This window comes from Medicago sativa, chromosome 3 (genome assembly GCF_051527215.1).
Source record: "Medicago sativa cultivar Bolivia chromosome 3, Bolivia_mono, whole genome shotgun sequence".
NCBI classification, from domain to species: Eukaryota; Viridiplantae; Streptophyta; class Magnoliopsida; order Fabales; family Fabaceae; genus Medicago; species Medicago sativa.
The window spans coordinates 70231771-70250880 of NC_140751.1; the positions used below are offsets into that span (position 1 = coordinate 70231771).

General features: G+C 32.8%; 2 protein-coding genes across 2 annotated transcripts; one reads left to right on the forward strand and one right to left on the reverse strand.

Annotated features, from left to right (window-relative positions):
- Nucleotides 1-7868: 7868 nt before the first annotated feature.
- LOC146939688 (uncharacterized) lies at nucleotides 7869-8930 on the reverse strand. The gene has a single exon (XM_085753237.1). The coding sequence runs from the start codon at nucleotides 8555-8557 to the stop codon at nucleotides 8057-8059; it is 501 nt and encodes a 166-aa protein (XP_085609363.1). The 5' UTR covers nucleotides 8558-8930; the 3' UTR covers nucleotides 7869-8056.
- An 8072-nt stretch (nucleotides 8931-17002) lies between these two features.
- On the forward strand, nucleotides 17003-18434 carry LOC146939689 (uncharacterized; the record flags this gene model as incomplete). The annotated part of the gene is made up of 1 exon (XM_085749806.1): nucleotides 17003-18434. A coding segment is annotated over one exon (243 nt), but the record flags the coding sequence as incomplete, so codon positions are not given.
- Nucleotides 18435-19110: the final 676 nt, after the last annotated feature.

Below are 19110 nucleotides of genomic sequence, written 5' to 3' on the forward strand. Positions count from 1 at the left end.
ATGATACAAATATTTATTTTATTAATATATCAATACTTTTACAATAAAATTGAAGTTTAAAGCTTATTACATAAAATATTCAAACACCTAATGCCAATATATTAAAAACATATAGTTAAACTTGTTGCCTAGGGCGAAAGAATAAGTAATTCCACGATGTAGGTGAAAGTGGGAGCTCATATCATACCCCAAGTTACAAGGTTTAAATATGGTTCATAGTACAAAAAGAAAGAGAAATAAAAACATATGTAAATCATCGTATTTAAGTTAGGTGGTTGAAATGGAGAAGAGCCTCAGATGTTTTATGTGATAAGAAAGTACTGCTTAAATTGAAAGGAAAATTCTATCGAACAACAATCAGACCGACGATGTTATATTGTACGGAGAGATGGGCGGTTAAGAACCAACACAAAAATTAAGTATAGCGGAGATGCGGATGTTGTGTTGGATGAGTGGTAAGATTGGACATGATAGGATTATGAATGACATTATTTGAGAGAGAGAGAGAGAGAGAGAGAGAGAGAGAGAGAGAGAGAGAGAGAGAGTTTAGTAGAAAAGATGGTCGAAAATAAGCTTCAATGGTTTGAGCATGTAGAGCTGTCAAAACGGGCAACCCATAGCACATAGTAGAAAAGATGGTCAAAAATAAGCTTCAATGGTTTGAGCATGTAGAGCTGTCAAAACGGACAACCCAGCCCGTTTAGGGCCGGTCTGAATTGGCTTTGGGCTTTATCAGGCTGGGCCTAAAAGCCCTATTAAAACACGAGTTCCAAAAAACTACTCGAGCCCGGCCTTATACAGGTCGTGGGCTAAACTGGTCGGCCCGTATAAGAAAATAACTTTTTTTAATAAAAAAATTTGCTATATGATACTCTAACAAATTTCTTATAAATAATATTTTTAATGGATTTAAATACTACCTATCACAAAAAAAAAAAAAAAAATGTAAACAATTTCGTAAACTAAAACAAACAATTTTAGATAAATTCCGTAAGTTATGATTATAAATATGTATATGTTCGCCCTTGAAAATTATAAGTAACGTAAAGAGAAAATGCAATTTTTTATTACTTTTATATGTGTGTTAATTCATTGGATTTTTCACTTTTATTTTTTACTTTAACAATCAACTAAGTAAGAAATTATTAAAAATAATATATAAAAAAAAAATTAGGATTTCTTTGTTACGCGGGCTAGCCCAAATGGTACCGACCTTCTTAGGGCCAGGCTAAAAACCCTACAAAATTCAGGCTAGGTATTTTAGGCCCAAGCCCTACAATTAATCAGGCTTTGTGGGTAGGCCCATACAGGCTCACCCATTTTGACGGCTCTAGTTGAGATGGAGAATAGTCAGATTAGAAGAGGTACAAGAAGACCTAGAAAAACTATAAGAGAAACTATTAGAAAAGATTTAAAGGTTAATGAGTTGGATCTGATGGTATGAGATAAAACACTGACTTAATTTGATCCATGTAGCTGACCCCACTTAGTTGGATAAAGCTTGGTTGTTGTTGTTGTTGGGCTTGATATTACTATACTAGGAAAACTCGCACCCTGCAGCCATTCCGAAAATACCCCTGCGCTAGTTAACTAGCGCACGTGTAAAAAAACGGAACTTAATTTTTACACATGCGTGACTTAAGTCACGCTGCGTGAGTTAACTCATGCAGAAATTAACACTTGTGTGAGTTAACTCACGCTAGTTTTAAAACATGTGAGCTGCGTGGTTTCTGTATGCATCCAGTCAAATTGGTCTTTGCTTTTCATGCATTGGCCCACTTTGCATTTTCTACCTAGAAATTCATTGCATGTACTAAAACGCTTCGTGGTTATGTGTAAAGATCCACTCAAATCCGTGCAAAGTGATATCATGAGAAGTTTTGAAATCCAGCGTGAGTTAACTCACGTAATTGTTAATTTCTACGTTAACTCACGCAGCGTGACTTAAGTTACGTATGTGTAAAAATTAAGTCCTGTTTTTTTACACTTGCGCTAGTTAACTAGCGCAGAGGTATTTTCGAAATGGCTGCAGGGCGCGAGCGAAAAGTGCTGGGCGGAGAGCAAAATTCGAAAACTAAATGTATTTTTTTTCTTTAGGCCCCAAGTGATTGCTCACAACACATCAAACTAACGAAAATACCTTCAAGAGCCCAACAATAATTAATTATTGTTTGCTACTGAACTAGAGTTTTTGTCGTTCGCTCACGAACGGTTGTTAATTGATATTCTAGACAAATCATATATCATGCATGGTTCACTTATACCTCACTTATACCATGTTTCATGCATATCCAAAAGTTCAAATATTTTTTGTAAAAAGTGTTTCTTTATTCACAAAAGAAGGATTGTTAATGGGTTTCTATATTCATTCGTCGTCAAAAACAAATATTGCATTTTTTAATCCATTTACATTGTTGAATTTTTTCTACACTTTTTTTGGAACCTAACATGATGATCCGAACTGGGGGACGACAATTAACTATCGTTCTAATTACTATTTTTTTTCTCTCTTTAACCCTGTCGCAATTTTGTTTTGTAATGTTTTGTTATTTATTCATTGTTATGCTTGAAAATTATGTTGAATCAAAAATAAATATTCTTATGTCTTTCGTAGAATTCAAACCATATATTGTTGAAGTTTCCATCCATCGAATTAAAATTGAACATTATTGAAGTTTTTGTTAATGTGAAACCAAATGTTAATTTATAAGGATAACATTGTTAGTTCCGATCCTTCAAAGCTCATATTTTGGACCTACTCATACTATATGTTGTATATGTTTGATTTTCATAAATAATTATCGTAGTTTTTTGATTGATTATTTTATTTATTAATTCTTATTTGTTTGATTTATCAATTTTTTCTAAAAAAATTATTACTTTTATTCATGATTTTTGGGTTATCCCTAGTGCTATAAACTACGAAAAGATACCACTTGCTCATAAAAGTGCTTGTTTGTGTTGGATTTGAAATCAAAGTTATTGGTACATATAAGCTTAACATGATTTTGGCATCAACATTCTTTTTACCTGTAATCTGATTATTATTTTTTTATTCATACTAATTATTACGTAAATGAATTACGAGGAAATGTACATAATTTAGACATTGATTTTGCGTGTTAATTTGATAACGGAATTTCAATCTCCTATAGATAGGATCAGATTTTGAATTTTCATTTTATTGATGTGAAGGTTCATTTTAATTGTGTCCAGAATAATTGCGATGGTTCCTTTTGGCAGTTCCCCTTGTGGCTTTATTGGTATACTCTTCAGAAACTCTTCGATGTTCTTGTGTTTATCCTCACAGCATTGGTTATACCACCTCTTTAGAAGCAGAATTTGGGGCTTGTATGTATGTTATAAAGAAAGCTCTTGCTTTGCAGTTTAGAACTATTTGCCTTGAGACGGATTCCCTTGTAAGCAGCAAGTAGGTGTCCCTTGGATAATGCAGACTAGGTGGCGCTAGTGGATGATGCTTTGGACAAGAATGGTCAAAGCCATGTTTTGTGGGAGACTCCTCCTTTTGTTTCTTCTTTACTCTTTAGGGATTCTTTAGGTCTCCCTTTCACTAAACTCTGTTTAGATTAAATGTTGTAAGTGGTTCATGAGTTCTTTTACTTCATTTCTTAGTTTTATCAAAAGAAGAAATAAAAGAGGAGTAACCAATTCATTTGGGACACGTGAACAACTAAATACAGTGATTGTGAGGTGTTACAGTTTCTTCAAAACGGAAGTAAAACTTATGTCAATACATAGATTCTAGTTATTATATCTACAGTACATGTTTGTGTGAACAAAGGGTTTGATGAGATTCATCGGCTTGACCTTAGAAGTGAGACACAATAGGTTGTTTTAGTTTTGTTTTATATCTTTTTAAAGCAAAATTTTCCTTTAAATGTGCTCTCTGAAACTAGAATTCTTTTTGTTTTATATCTTTTCATAAATTTATGCACTTTCAAAAAGACAATATACTTTAAAAATATAATTTACATAACCACTTATGCACTTTTATGTAAAATTTATTCATTCAATAAACTTGTTTTAATAAATTTATTGTATAATGTATGTTTTAATATATATATATATATATATATATATATATATATATATATATTCATATCGTATTTGTTATATTTTTTTTAATATTTAAATTTATTTTTATCTATTTGTTACATGTGTTAATTATTATTTGTATTGAAAATTGAGGGCATTTTTGAAAAGAGAAAAAGTCAGACCAAAAGAGCTGAAAGGAGTTATTTTCTTTATATATAGTATAGATTAGTGACAAATATTTGTCTCGTGTTTCTTTTATATATTAGTGACAAATATTTATCCAATTTTATGCATCAATGAAAAATATTTGTCCCATATTTTTTCTATATTTATCTATAACAACCATTTCTCAAGTATTTTTTATTTATCAATGATTAATATTAGTGCCATTCTTTTAATATTTATTAATGACAAATACTAATCCCATTTTTTATATAAATAAAAATAAAAACCAATGACAAATATTTATTAGGTATTTTTATGTATTAGTAGTTGACTTTTCTCATTTGTTTTTCAAATAAGAGTAAAATAAAATAGAGTAAAAGTGAGTGAAAAATGTAAAGAAAAATGAAAATAAAAGGTACAGAGAGAGAGAGAGAGAGAGAGAGAGAGAGAGAGAGAGAGAGATTTTCTTAATAAATAAAAAAATAAAGGAAAATGCTTACGAATGCTCCTAATGTACTCTTTGAAGTAAACACAATAAATGGTAAGTTTTTATCAAAATTTGTGTATTCAATGCATTGAAAGTAAAAGTGTAGTGTTTGACTTTTTTAATGAATAATTTCTTACTTTGTAATGCTTAAAAGGTGTTCTGAGACACTAGTTACCAAGACTCCCAAAAAATAGAGAGGAGAAGGAGAAAAGGTGGCGAGGGACGGAGAGTGTGTGTAAGGAAGAGAGAGGAAAATACATTATATAGTAGTTTATTTAATTTAATTTAAAAGAAAAAGATGTTCGTTACAAATAGAGGAGAATTCAAATAAGATAATATTTAGTTTGTTTAGTGGGATAAAAATAGGAAATTTAGCTCTAGTTCAGTTACTTTGACAAAATTATCTTTGATTTTTTTTGTCATTTAATTAAATTGAATTAATTTGATAATTTACTTTGCATGTTATTTTCTCAAGCAGCATATACTGTAGTTTTTTTTTGTGACTAATTATCAAGTATATAGATGATAATATTAATTGATTAGCCAAAAAAAATTGATTGTAAAAAAATTATAAAGAAACATAGTAAAATATATACATGTGTTAGCGCAATAGTAAAATAAAAAAGAGCGGACAGATAGGTACGAAGTGCCCGTCTGCACACTAGTTTGATATAATATATATGTGTGTGTGTGATTTATTTTGTTTAAAAATGTATAAAGTGTGCGTATCAAAAAGTAGCCCTAAAAGGCTTTTTCAAAACAAAACAAAAAAAGTAGCCATAAAAGATCTTTTTTAACTGTTTCTAAAAAAAAAAATCTAATTATTAGAAGAATATATATATATATATATATATATATATATGAGAAATGCTAGGGTCACACCCTTTAACACTCTCTTTTAACACACTCCAATCACAACAAGCCACATCATCCACTTATTTTAACTCATTTACCTGCAACCGAAAGAACAAGTTGCAAGACTCTTTTTTTTTTTGACATCTTTTTTTAATAATCTGATTGCAGTGTTAATGGAAGAAATAAATCTCCATGGCTCCTTTTCCTTCCCATTCGATCAACTCATCTCACTCTTTTCCTTCCCACCTCGTCTCTATCTTCTTCTGTTATATATCTCATCTGTTTTCTTCCAACATAAAAGAAAATATTTCCAATGTGTAATTGAAAAACTATATAAACATTATTATGCAGTTATGTAGCCCTCTTGTTGAAATTCAATATAGAAAGAAAATTCAACAACATAGGAATAACAAAATTGGGAAGAGGATCGACAAGCAATTTGAAATTGGCTCTTTTTTAAGCTCATATATCACGTTTGTGCTCTTGCGGTATACTACCAGAGTTTGGGTTAAATTTAGGAGGATGATTAATAGACAATTTTTTGCTTTTGAAATCATTCCTTCAAAAAATTGGATGAAAGCAACGAAATTGAAGATCAGTGGATCTGTGAGAGGTTATGTAGAGAAGATGATAAGTTAAAATCAGATTTAATTACAAAAATAAAACAAAATAAATGGTAAAGTTGAAACCGGTTATCAGGTAAAATCAACTAAAAAAGTGGATGACATGGTTAATTGTGATTGGGTGTGTTAAAAGAGAGTGTTAGAGGGTGTGACCCTAGCATTTCTCTATATATATATATATATATATATATATATATATATATATATATATATATATATATATATATATATATATATATATATATATATAAGATAATATGAAAAATATATATTTTATTCACTTATTCAATAAGTCAATAAAACTGATATGGGATAGTTTTGAGATGCAAATGCATTTGAGATGATGATTTTGCACTATAACTTTTACTTAAACAAAAATCGCTAATTGTTGTGTGGTATATATGGGATCTTGAATTTTCATGTTATGTTAGTATTGAATTAAATAACTCAATAAGTAGATGGTTGTCATGTTATTTTTTACTCATGTTTTTGCAACGGTTAAGCTTATATTGTATGTTTGGTCTCATGATTTTTTTATTGGAGTTGCCAAGGGTTTATTTTTATGATGTTTCTTGTTTTAGATGAAATGTATTTTTGGTGAATGTCAGATGAAATTGATATGCTAGTCTTGAACTAAATAACTAAATAAATAGATTGTGGTTATGTTTTTTACTCATGCTTTTGGAATGGTTAAGCTAAAATTTTATTTTTAGACTCATGATTTGTTTATCAAATCTTATTCCATTCAACGGTTTAGGGTTTTAATTAGCAAACTCTCTATAATTTCGACCATGAGTTTGAGGGGGGATGTTATGTACATATTTTAAACCTTTATTTATATTCTATCTTATGAGATTCTCGAACAAAAATATTCAATCTTGTTTTAGTCTGTTAATTTATTGGGTGTATATGTATTCTAATTTACTCTTCATGTAAGAGAGTGGCTGATGCTATAGAATGTAGAAAGAAAAAGAAAAAACATATAAAACTCCCTAACGTTTAATCGGTTTCCACTTTTTCCTTAGTTGTCATGACATGTCACATTTTTTATACATCATATGCACATGGTACCATTTCTTCACTAATTTCGCATCCACGCTTCTAGGGTTTTAAACAGTGGCGGCGCCCATGGGCTGAGGTGGGCCACGGTCCACCCCCAAAAATTAAAAAATCAACAATTATAGGTCTACTTTGCGAGATTTTATACAATTTTGTGTCGGTTTTTGGTTTCGGTTGATCCAAATTCCCGTAAAGTGGTGTAGTGGCTCACCCAAAAAATTTAAATAATTCAATTATAAGTCTATTTTGCGAGATTTTATACAATTTTATGTCGATTTTAGGTTTTGGTTGATCCAAAAATAAAACTCCTTTACGCGGTAAATTAGCACATGAAATAATTGGTCACTTGAATGGATAAAAAATAATTTGACCCACCCCCAGAATATTTTCTAGCTCCGCCACTGGTTTTAAATGACGGAAAAACAAAACATAAGACTTTATTTATTTTTTAAATATTCATTTCCGTGTACCATGCTTATACTTTATGGTCAAATTTATTTCTCCAAGCTCTGATGCCGTGAAAAGAGTTTATGATATATGTATTTTGTAAAGGCTTGTTCATCATATTCAAACATTTTATCGACTGAAAAGCAATGTACACGTAAGTACTAGTAAAAAAAATCGTTACCAAGGTTAATTTTGAATTATTATGAAACACATATCAGAATAAACTTTCCTCCGCGTTAGGAAAGACATACATAATAGGTGCATGGAAATTAAAACACTAAAAAATGTGAACAAGAATAAGAGAATAGAACATTAATCAGATGAAACTTATTTGAACAAGTTTAGCTTTAGTTTCATGATGATATCATCCAAAAATCGTTGCAATTGAGAGTCCTCCTCCTAAAGCCAAAACCAGGAAATTCACTGCTCTACTTTCAGCTCCAGAGTAATAATATATCCAATATGGTTTAGGTTGACCTGGCACTGGCACATATACGAATCTTGGTGGTGGCGGCGATGATGGTAGCAAGGGGTTACAATTTTGAGGGCACTTGGGAGGAGGAGGGGGAGGAAGAGGAGGAGGCGGACATGGTGGTGGAGGTGGTGGCGACGGTGGTGGTGTTGGTGGTTGACAAGGAGGTGGTGGAGGTGGAGGTGGAGGAGATTGGTCACCACATGTTTGTCCACAAGGACATGATCCACACTTGATTTCGGTGTATTCTGGTGGCGGAACAACCACCGGATAGTCTAACTTCTTTGGAGATGTTATTATGGTTTCTTCAGTTGAAGAGGAAAATGAAATACATATAATGAGTAACACTATTGTAGCCTTTTGAATCCTCAAATTGTGAGTTGGAGAAGCCATTCTCTTGAGTAGCAAGGACTTGATTGAGTCTAAGTGTTGGAATAAAAGAGAGTGGGAGAGGGAGAGAAAATATATTAAGAATGATGTAGGAAAGTTGCTAGGGTTCTTGCCTCATGTTAAGTGCATGATTGATGACAAAAAGTAAATGTCATACATTAGGTGAGTTTGATCAATTTGGAAATTTCCAATATGGTAAATATGAAAGGTAAGAGAAAATTGGTTTTGTTATTTCAATTCTTAGTGATAGTGAACTACATGTGGTTGTTGTAAATGTAGTGGACCTTGTATCTTGACTCTTTCAATTTGGGGGGTGTAGAAATAGTTCAATTTTGCAGAAGTTTCTGGAGAGTTTAGTGAGAAAAATCTCATCTTTTTGTAGATGGGTTAAGTTTTTATAACTATGTTCCATACACCACTAGCTCGTATGGCACTATATTGGGTTCCTTATTCTCTATACTTTTGATGGTGCGTAAGAATATTTGCTTTTTGTATGAGATATGGTGATCACAGATTCATATACATCAACTCCACTTTAGTTATTTTTCCCTACATCATGCCGTTTAATTTTGTTATTTCATGAGGCATAAGATCATCAAACATATAAGCCTTATTATGTCATTTGTCAATCATATGTACAGGACTAATATACTATGTCTGTTGTCCCAAAAAAGATTGTGAAGACATTTAATTTGAAGTCTTGAGGCGCGGTTGGAATCCACAATATCTCTCTTCTTCGTACATACTATGTGAGTTTTTTTTTAACAGCAAAATTTATTAAAATCGAATCAATGGTCAAGAAAAACAGAGACTGACAAGACATAAACAAGTAAAGGGCGCCGTATATATGTGAGTTTAATTTTTCAAAAATGAAACTCCCAAACTTAGACAACATAAATTCACAATTTAGTATTTAATCACAATATGTATTACAGGCGAAAGAAATAAAGAAATTGAAAGGAATAAGAAATTGATCTATTAAATTTTAGTTATTTAGTAGTTTCAAATGATTTTGTAACATGAAGTCCAAATCATATTTTTATTGGGTCGACATGACCAAATCACACTTTATTCCCTATTAAGTTAAAAATAGTATATAGAAGCTAGTGCTAATTAACCATGCACTATGCAACTTCCTAAGTCCTAACAATAGAATAAAATGCCTCCTTCACTTCGAATAAAGTGTGTAGCTGGCACTATTCTCCTCTTATGTAACCCAATTATTATTGGGACCTTAGTTTAATATATCCTTCACATGTCATAGAATATCTTTTAATTATGATTTTTTCCATAATTTTCTACAAGTCTTTTAGCAAAATTTTAATTTAATGACATCTCAGTTCCTTAACATATAGTAGTAGCCTAGTGAAAACAAAAAGTTGTGTTCATTTCCTTCTATAACTAGATGATGGTATAATTTTGGAGTTACCATAGTTTCTTTCAATTCATTAATTAAAATTTGTAAATTTTCATATACATTTTGACTTGTGCATATTTTTTAAAAAACAAAATATGGCTTTAATTGTATATGAGAAAACCTGTCTTGGGATAACACATTAAGAAAGGAATCTCAATACTCATGCATGGAATAGAATTTAAAAAGTGTACTATTCTAAACTTTTTGTAGGATGCAATGAGCCACTAATTCTAGACCACCCCTACTTGCAATTTCTTGCAACCGTTCATGTAAGAGTATAGTCTCCTTTGTGTCAAATTTATCCGAGACAAATTCAAAATAGAATATGATCAGGAATGTGTCAATGGAATTAGATGAGAATGAAATTACATAAGTATAATAATATATCAAAGGTGAAATAATGGTCAAGGATTTGCATATTAATGTATTCAAAGAAGGATCATGTTGTGTTACAAAATATTATAAATTTATATTAATACATATTAATGATAAAAATGTCATATAAGTTGTAAGTTAATTTTCAAAAAATGTTTGGTTTTTCATTTGCATTGCTGCGTACAAACACTCTTTTTGCACTTTTGTGAGAATTTATTCTATTTTTCCAGATAATAAAGATGAAGGTACCAGATGCTCAATTTGTGAAATTTCCTTATTTTGCTGTTACATTTGGTTAATTGGCAGCCACGCAAAGGCTTCAAATAATTTATTTGTGAATAATGAATATAGATGTATCCGAGGGGGTGTATATAGAAATTAATTTGTTAAGAAAGAGGACAAAAAGTTAGGAAATGAAGTTCATTCTCATTGATGAGTGATTGAGAAGTATCTGATTCACCTCCATTTCAGAATTGCTCTCTCCCATCCGTTTTTGTTCATTCTCGTCCTACGTGAGTTAATTCATACTGAAAAATGTACCAACGTGAGTTAACTCACTCTGAAAATACACATGCGCAAGTTAACTCATGTTCAACTATTAAACGGGACTGAGCAAAAACAGATGGGAGAAGAGCAATTACCCCTCCATTTAGCTGCCTTGATGATTTCAATTTTGACCCAACTGAAATCTTTTTTTTCTTTTTACAATTGTTTAAGTTTAATAGTATCAATTGTTTTTACACTATTCAATTATATTTCAATTATATTTCATAACTTCTTTTTATTAGTAGGAGGTCTTAAGGCTATAAGATATTGTATTCTTGTTGTAAAACTACAACTTAATTGATTAAAACATACGGTGGAAACATTCAAACATTCAACATAAAGTTCTTGAAAGTTACATTCAACATAAGGATATTGAAAGTTTATGATTTTCAGAGATTAGGATTCGATTAGAAAGTCATGGTAGCACACACATAGATTGGTTTCTCTTCCCTTACTAACCCACACGTGTTGAGTCTTATGGGCATGAGAAGACCAATTTATAGAAAGTGTCATTTAATTTTAGAAGTTCATCATATCTCAGTATCAACGGAGATTGATTCCTTGTCATTTAATCTAATTTACTTAATGTCATTAATTTAGAGGTTACAAAATCAATGACAATAATTGGCATTACTCTATTTTATTTTATGTTATCAATTAGAGTATCACAAAAACTATTTGGATCCTTAATTAGGAGATTACAAGATTATTTTGTAATTTCTTACACTTGTAACTTTAAGTAGCGCGGAGTATAAATCCTCTCATAAACAGTCGTAAAATAATAATTAATGTCACGTAAATAACAGTTTTCCCCTTCCCCAAATTTTAAAAGGGTCCTGCTAACCGGTGCCCCCGGGGCATGATGTAAGATTTTTCCTACATGTCATATAACTATTTACACGTGAGTATATATAGGATCGTTTCCACAGGGAGTTACGTTTAATCATAAGCATTTACACAATCGTTCACATTAAGGGTTTGGATATAATTTGTTTGTTTGTAACACTATATCCATATTTGACACTAAAGTAAAAACGAGAGGGGATCGAACTATTTCGCTTGCGGTATAAGATAACGAGCAAGCATAACAGCAGCAATCTCTCGATCGATTAACAGACTCTAGCTTTATAACCAATATTATTACAATCATTTCTACAATATCCTTCGTGTCCAAAGCGACATCGTTATTTCCAAGTTAGCGTTTAAACATTCGTGTCCAAATTCCTTAAACGATAACAAAGTCGATCGGATAACTTAATCGACCGTGTCCAGCCTGATTAAGTATCCGAAAGCATTAAAATCTTGATTAAAAGTAATTATCAAAGGTTTACAAACTTGTCAAGAGTGATATAACATAAGATAGATTGTTATTCTAGTTCTAGATTCAAGAGTTTGTGTCCAAATCATCTTGAATCTCTTTGAAAGCATTAAAAGCAAGAATAACAACAATATTGAATCATTAAGCTAGAACCTTATATATTAAAAGATCAAAAGATTACATAATAGCTTGATAGTTACCTCAATACTACAAAGAAGGTGATAGTTACACATAGACATGTAAACTAATGCAAGGAATGAAGGAAAGATGAAGATTCCATGCCAAGATCCTTGATGTCTCAATGAATCTAGGGTTGAATCTACTCCTTAATCACTTGCTTTGTGTTTCTCTCTATGAAATAGCTCTAACCTCTCTCTAGAAATGTATAAAATGTTTCAATGGAATAGTGAATAATGTTAGAGAGAGGGAAGAATGCTATTTAAATGGGCCTGCATTTTTGCACCTGCGCTAATAGCGCAACTCACGCTAATAGCGTGGTAAGGCGGCCTATAATCTGGCCAATAGGAGTGTGCCACGTTGGTCCTGCCCTGATGCTACGCTCCAGCCACGCCATTAGCGTAGCTCTCTGGAGTATTTACGCTAATAGCGTAGATTACGCCAATAGCGTAGTTCTTCATGGTCTGCTACGCTCCAGGTACGCAAATGGCGTAGCTCTCTGGACAATGTACGCTAATAGCTCAGTATACGCTAATAGCGTAGTCTTCAAGAGTGCTCCAGATCCTACGCCCCAGGTACGCTAATGGCTTATCTCTCTGACCTTGGCCATTTCTTCATCACGCTAATAGCGTAGGACACGCTAATAGCGTGGGACCTTGAACTTTGACGTTTCTTGCTCCTTGCTTGTATTTTCCTGCACAAAAAGGGTAGAATAAGGCTCAAAAGCATAAATGACATATTTACACAATAATTGGAGTTTTCCATAGAGAATCTTGCAAAACAAGTCACTAAAATGCCTAAACTCCTATATGAAATATATCACTTTTAAACACTTATCAAACTCTCCCCAACTTGGCTTTTTGTTTGTCCTCAAACAAATCAATTGAAAAGGAAACTAACAAGGCTTTGGACAAGGTTTTCAACATGGTGTCAAACAATTCAAAACAAAAATAAACAAATGGTGATTCAAATATGATCGCGTGGATAAGCATGAAGTCCTCCGCTACTCTAGGTTCAAACTAAGAATGCGAAAAATGTCCTAAGCACAAACTATACATCATAAACTTCAAAACATAAACATATCTATCTATGAACCACACCTAACACACTTCTTTGAAAGTAAATGCAATATAATGATAACAATGAATGAGGTAATGAACACACATCCAACAATCATGCTAACATCCTATTTAAGTTAGGTGTCCATCCAAATATCGTCTCAAAAAGCATAAAAGCATGGATCAAAAGGTCTTGCAAGGGTTATAACTTGGCCGGGCTACAAAAGAAATGTCATATGTGGGACAATTGATCAGAAAGCCTATCAAAGAGGAACATTTTTTTGTATCACAACTTGAAATCCATATACTTCCCTACCAAGAATTAAAACCTTTGGTGATTAACAATCAAACTTATAACCTTGACAACTTATTCTCTTTTTGATTTTTCTCTTTCTTTTTCTTTTCTTTTCTTTTCTTTTTCAAATGTACAAATTTTTTTTTTTTCTTTGATTCAATGTTGTCAGGTTATTTTACAACTTCACCATAACTTAACATATAATGCCTCCTTTTCCTCCCCAACTTGAATACAACAAAACTCTAATTGAATGTTCCCCTATCCTAAGGCAAGGGACAAAGTACAAAAAGGTTAAGGGTTCAACAAAGTAAAATTATCAAAGTCCTATAAGATTCAACCATGAACTGGATTTTTGAAAAATTTCAGGCAAATTCAACAAGCATTGTGCTTATGAATATTGACAGTTCATGTTTGAGGACTTGATTCATTTGGCTCAGATTGGGGTATCGGATACTCGCTCTTCTCACAGGTAGGCTTTATGTGGTCAAGTAGGTTACTCTCAATTCAAAAAGTGCCTTGATCCTTTCCATGCTTTCAAACAATTCAAAATAATTATCAGATTTAACATAACTAAAACAAGTTAGACGATGATTATCGGTCTCCAGCATATATACAACATATTGAAGCTACCTCACATTTAGGTTAAGTACTAAGTGGTTCAAAGATATTTATGTTTATGAAAAGACTTACATGATATATATTTTGTGCAAAGTACAAGTTTCAAATTCTTATAAAAAACCTAGAATAACAGGAAACCAATACCTTGGCCTTACGCTTTATCACAAGTAATATCATTATCACTCACCTGCTTTTGCTCAAACATGGCTCCATGGAGCACTTTAAAATTTATTGTTCATGAGCAATTTTCTTTTGAGAGACACAAGCAAGATGTAAACAAAAATTAAACAAAAATTTCATCCAAAGCATAATTTAAAAACCAAAAAGCTAAGTTATTAAACCAAATATAAAGTAACAAAGTAACAAATCAAGCACTAAAAACCACAGTGCTTGAAGAGTACAAAACACAACCAAATAAACAACTGTTCCAACATGAAATAAAAACATAGAGTTAAAAAGCAGAAAGAAAAACATCACTAAAAACCCAGATCACTGATCATCCTCTCCAGCATCATCCATATCAAGATCCTGGTACACATCATCATCACCCACAACTCCAGCATCATCAGGTGTCGCCTCATCATCAACAGCATCAGCCACCCCCACATAAGGATTTGGCCTGCCCTCAGGCCAATGAACATAAGCCTGGTACTGCTCAGGAGTCATAACCGGGTACTCAGCATTTCCCGGATGCATGTGAGCATTGTAGAGGTCCTGGTGTATGCCCATGTTGCTCCTCCAAATTGCCTCATTCTGATCCATTAAGAAGCTGTTCTGGTCCCTCACGTACTGGTTATGCATCTGCTGCTCCAGCATAAAGGTCTGCAAACCTGAAAAGAGTGATATAACATAAGATAGATTGTTATTCTAGTTCTAGATTCAAGAGTTTGTGTCCAAATCATCTTGAATCTCTTTGAAAGCATTAAAAGCAAGAATAACAACAATATTGAATCATTAAGCTAGAACCTTATATATTAAAAGATCAAAAGATTACATAATAGCTTGATAGTTACCTCAATACTACAAAGAAGGTGATAGTTACACATAGACATGTAAACTAATGCAAGGAATGAAGGAAAGATGAAGATTCCATGCCAAGATCCTTGATGTCTCAATGAATCTAGGGTTGAATCTACTCCTTAATCACTTGCTTTGTGTTTCTCTCTATGAAATAGCTCTAACCTCTCCCTAGAAATGTATAAAATGTTTCAATGGAATAGTGAATAATGTTAGAGAGAGGGAAGAATGCTATTTAAATGGGCCTGCATTTTTGCTCCCTGCGTTAATAGCGCAACTCACGCTAATAGCGTGGTAAGGCGGCCTATAATCTGGCCAATAGGAGTGTGCCACGTTGGTCCTGCCCTGATGCTACGCTCCAGCCACGCCATTAGCGTAGCTCTCTGGAGTATTTACGCTAATAGCGTAGATTACGCCAATAGCGTAGTTCTTCATGGTCTGCTACGCTCCAGGTACGCAAATGGCGTAGCTCTCTGGACAATGTACGCTAATAGCTCAGTATACGCTAATAGCGTAGTCTTCAAGAGTGCTCCAGATCCTACGCCCCAGGTACGCTAATGGCGTATCTCTCTGACCTTGGCCATTTCTTCATCACGCTAATAGCGTAGGACACGCTAATAGCGTGGGACCTTGAACTTTGACGTTTCTTGCTCCTTGCTTGTATTTTCCTGCACAAAAAGGGTAGAATAAGGCTCAAAAGCATAAATGACATATTTACACAATAATTGGAGTTTTCCATAGAGAATCTTGCAAAACAAGTCACTAAAATGCCTAAACTCCTATATGAAATATATCACTTTTAAACACTTATCAGGGCACTGGTTAAGCATATCATAAAAGAAAATTATTACGAACACTCGTATCCTTAACCAGTGCCCCCGGGGCACTCGTATCCTTAACCAGTGCCTCGGGGGCACCTGTTAGCATTTCCCATTTTAAAAAGAGAGGCATTAAGACTAATCATTTTATCAATTGAGGATTTCTTATTTCACTATTTCTCTTCTCGCGTACCCTACTACATTCCAGATTATATAATTCGAAGGGGGTAAAAATAGGTAAAAACCCTCCATTTTTTTTCGATTTTAAAATCTGAAAATTAGGATCTGCGTGCATATGCAGTTAGAAGGTAAGAAAAGAAATTCTCTTATCAATTTGCTCTAGACTAGAGAGACCTGTTCATCATCCACATGGCCCGACAAATGACTCATTCAAAGAGGGTCAAAGCTTCTTCAACAAGCAAACAAACGACTAGCAAAAGACACTGCAACACAAAGGCAGAGACCCAGGTCCTCAGAGACTCCCCACTTCACTATAAATACTCCATGGCACACACTATTTATACCGCATACCTCCAACTTGTACTACCATTACTTAGTCAAAGTGTTTGCAAGTATTACTATACTTTCATCAATATACGATGAGGCATTGTTCATTCTGTAGAGCCAACTTCTAGATCCAGTTCGGATCGCAATCAAATTACTATGTTTAAAAATTTATTTCTAGGTGGTAAGAGTGTAAAACATAGATAGATAATCACATAAAATTTGTTTGCATCATGTAGTCATTAAATTCTAATATAAGTGGATTTTAGTATTATTACATTACATAATTAATCTGATATCATCGGTGTTATATCGATAATATTGGAGTAGGAGTTCTAATATGCGTGGAATGTGGCACAAGAAGCAACCCTTGCCGGTGTAAGGTGGTAGGGCCAACACTCGGGTTTGTGCTGTTTGGCACGGGGGCGGTAGTTGACTGGCCGGTGGGAGCTCTTGTGTATTGCTTTAAGCACATGAAGGGTCGCAAAATCATGGCTCATCCTGCCACTATTGTGCACCCAAAAGTCACCAAAGCCATTCCCATCTAACTTCATCCTATCTAATTAGTAGTAGTATTTTCGTTGTATTTATTTTGTCATTTTATCCAATTTCCCGTTTCATGTTATAAAATGTATTCCATATAGTTCTGATGCACGAACATCATAATGTGTGGGAATATATGTTTGGTTTAGTTTGCTGTTTTAGATGCATATGATAAACTAAGCAATCAAATTAAGAAATATTGTTTTTGTTTGAATTGTCGCACGCGACTCTACTAAAGAATTTCTTGAGTCTGTTTCATGTATGATGCAGATTCATGTACTTTGCTGTTTGATTTAAATATCGATAGAACTGAAAGAGCATCAGGAAATCCAACCGGTTAGCTAAAGAGGAAAACAAGACATACACTATTTCAATTCAAGATTTCGCATACGACGAATGAGAGATAGAATAAGAAGGTTCTCGAATCACACTTAGAGATTAAAGAAAAATACTGAAAACATTATGTTGTTGTTTTTGTTTGAATTGTCTCAATGCAACTCTACTAAAGAACCTCTTGAGTTTGTTTCATATGCGGTGAAGATTCAGATACTTTGATATTTGATTCAGACATCAATAGAACTGAAAGAGCCATCCGAAAATCCAATTGGTTAGCTAAAGATGAAAACAAGAAAGACATTATTCAAATTCAAGATTTCTCATCCAACGAATTAGAGATAGAATATAAAGTTTCTCGCATCACACGTGGAGATTACAAAAGACTTGACAACTTGGATGAAGTGTCTCCTGAGTTCCAACCAGCCAACCCCGTGGTATTTGACATCAAGAACTGTGTCTTCAATTCTATGAAGGACAACCAATTTTTAGAAAAGGAGTCTGAAGATTACAAAGCTCATCAACATTTGAAACTATTCAGGAAAATATCTAAAAAAAACCATTAACATGAATCTCAAGCTTCAATGTTCTCGTTGAGGGAAAAGTCCCTCATTTGAGAAAAATCCTCATGGGGGCACCGCAAGGTCAGCTAGATTTCCTGTTGTTCTACTTGTTAGAGTATTAATTGGTGAGTGATATTACATTCTCAATGAGTTAGAGCTTTACGATTATGTGCTCTTTCTCAAAGAAAATGAGAAACTTTTGCGTGATCACAAGATTTTGGATACGATATTTGGACATACTCATAAAATGATAAAAGATAGAAAGTGAAAAGAATTAAATAAATGTGTATTTTTCAAATAATTGTTAAAGTATGACTCAAATATATAAGACATTCAAGAAGGCAAAGTAGAGTTTGGTTGAATTGTGATTGCCAGAGTGCTATTTAATTGGAAAACAATCAAGTGTATCATGTCAGAACCAAGCATATTGGTGTGAGTTTCATAAGATCAGAGTTACTTGAATCTGAGCAAAATTTGCAAGAAAAATTTATGATGTTATAAACATGCTATGAAAATTAAGGGATAAAATTTGACCTGTGAGTAATATGATTAATACGAACAAAATTTCAAGTTTGCACACTTTGAATGAAAAATCAAACTAAATTGAGACTTATTCAAAATGCTATAAAACTATTCAAATCATCTTTATGTATTTCAATACAAATGTCTATAAAAAAACTAACTCAAAATTCAATTTCTAAGTCGAGATTTTCATTTTTTTAGTTTTTTATCCCTTGTTGAAAAATTCTAATTTAATGTAAAAAGTTGTATTTTAACATTATAAACATGTCTGCATACAATATGAAAAAAATTCAACATCTAAGTCCCTATTATAAACTTTTTGTCTAGAAAAATAAAATAGGAGGTCAAAAATAAGAAAAGTATCAAATTACAGAGTTAGAAGTTAGAATCTTTGTTTTGTATCTTACAGCATCATTTTCAGATTTAGCGACCAATATGAACAATTAAACCAA

Bases quoted from the DNA above. Each gene is read 5' to 3' on its own strand.
- LOC146939688 (XM_085753237.1), bottom strand. From the start codon at position 8,557: ATGGCTTCTCCAACTCACAATTTGAGGATTCAAAAGGCTACAATAGTG.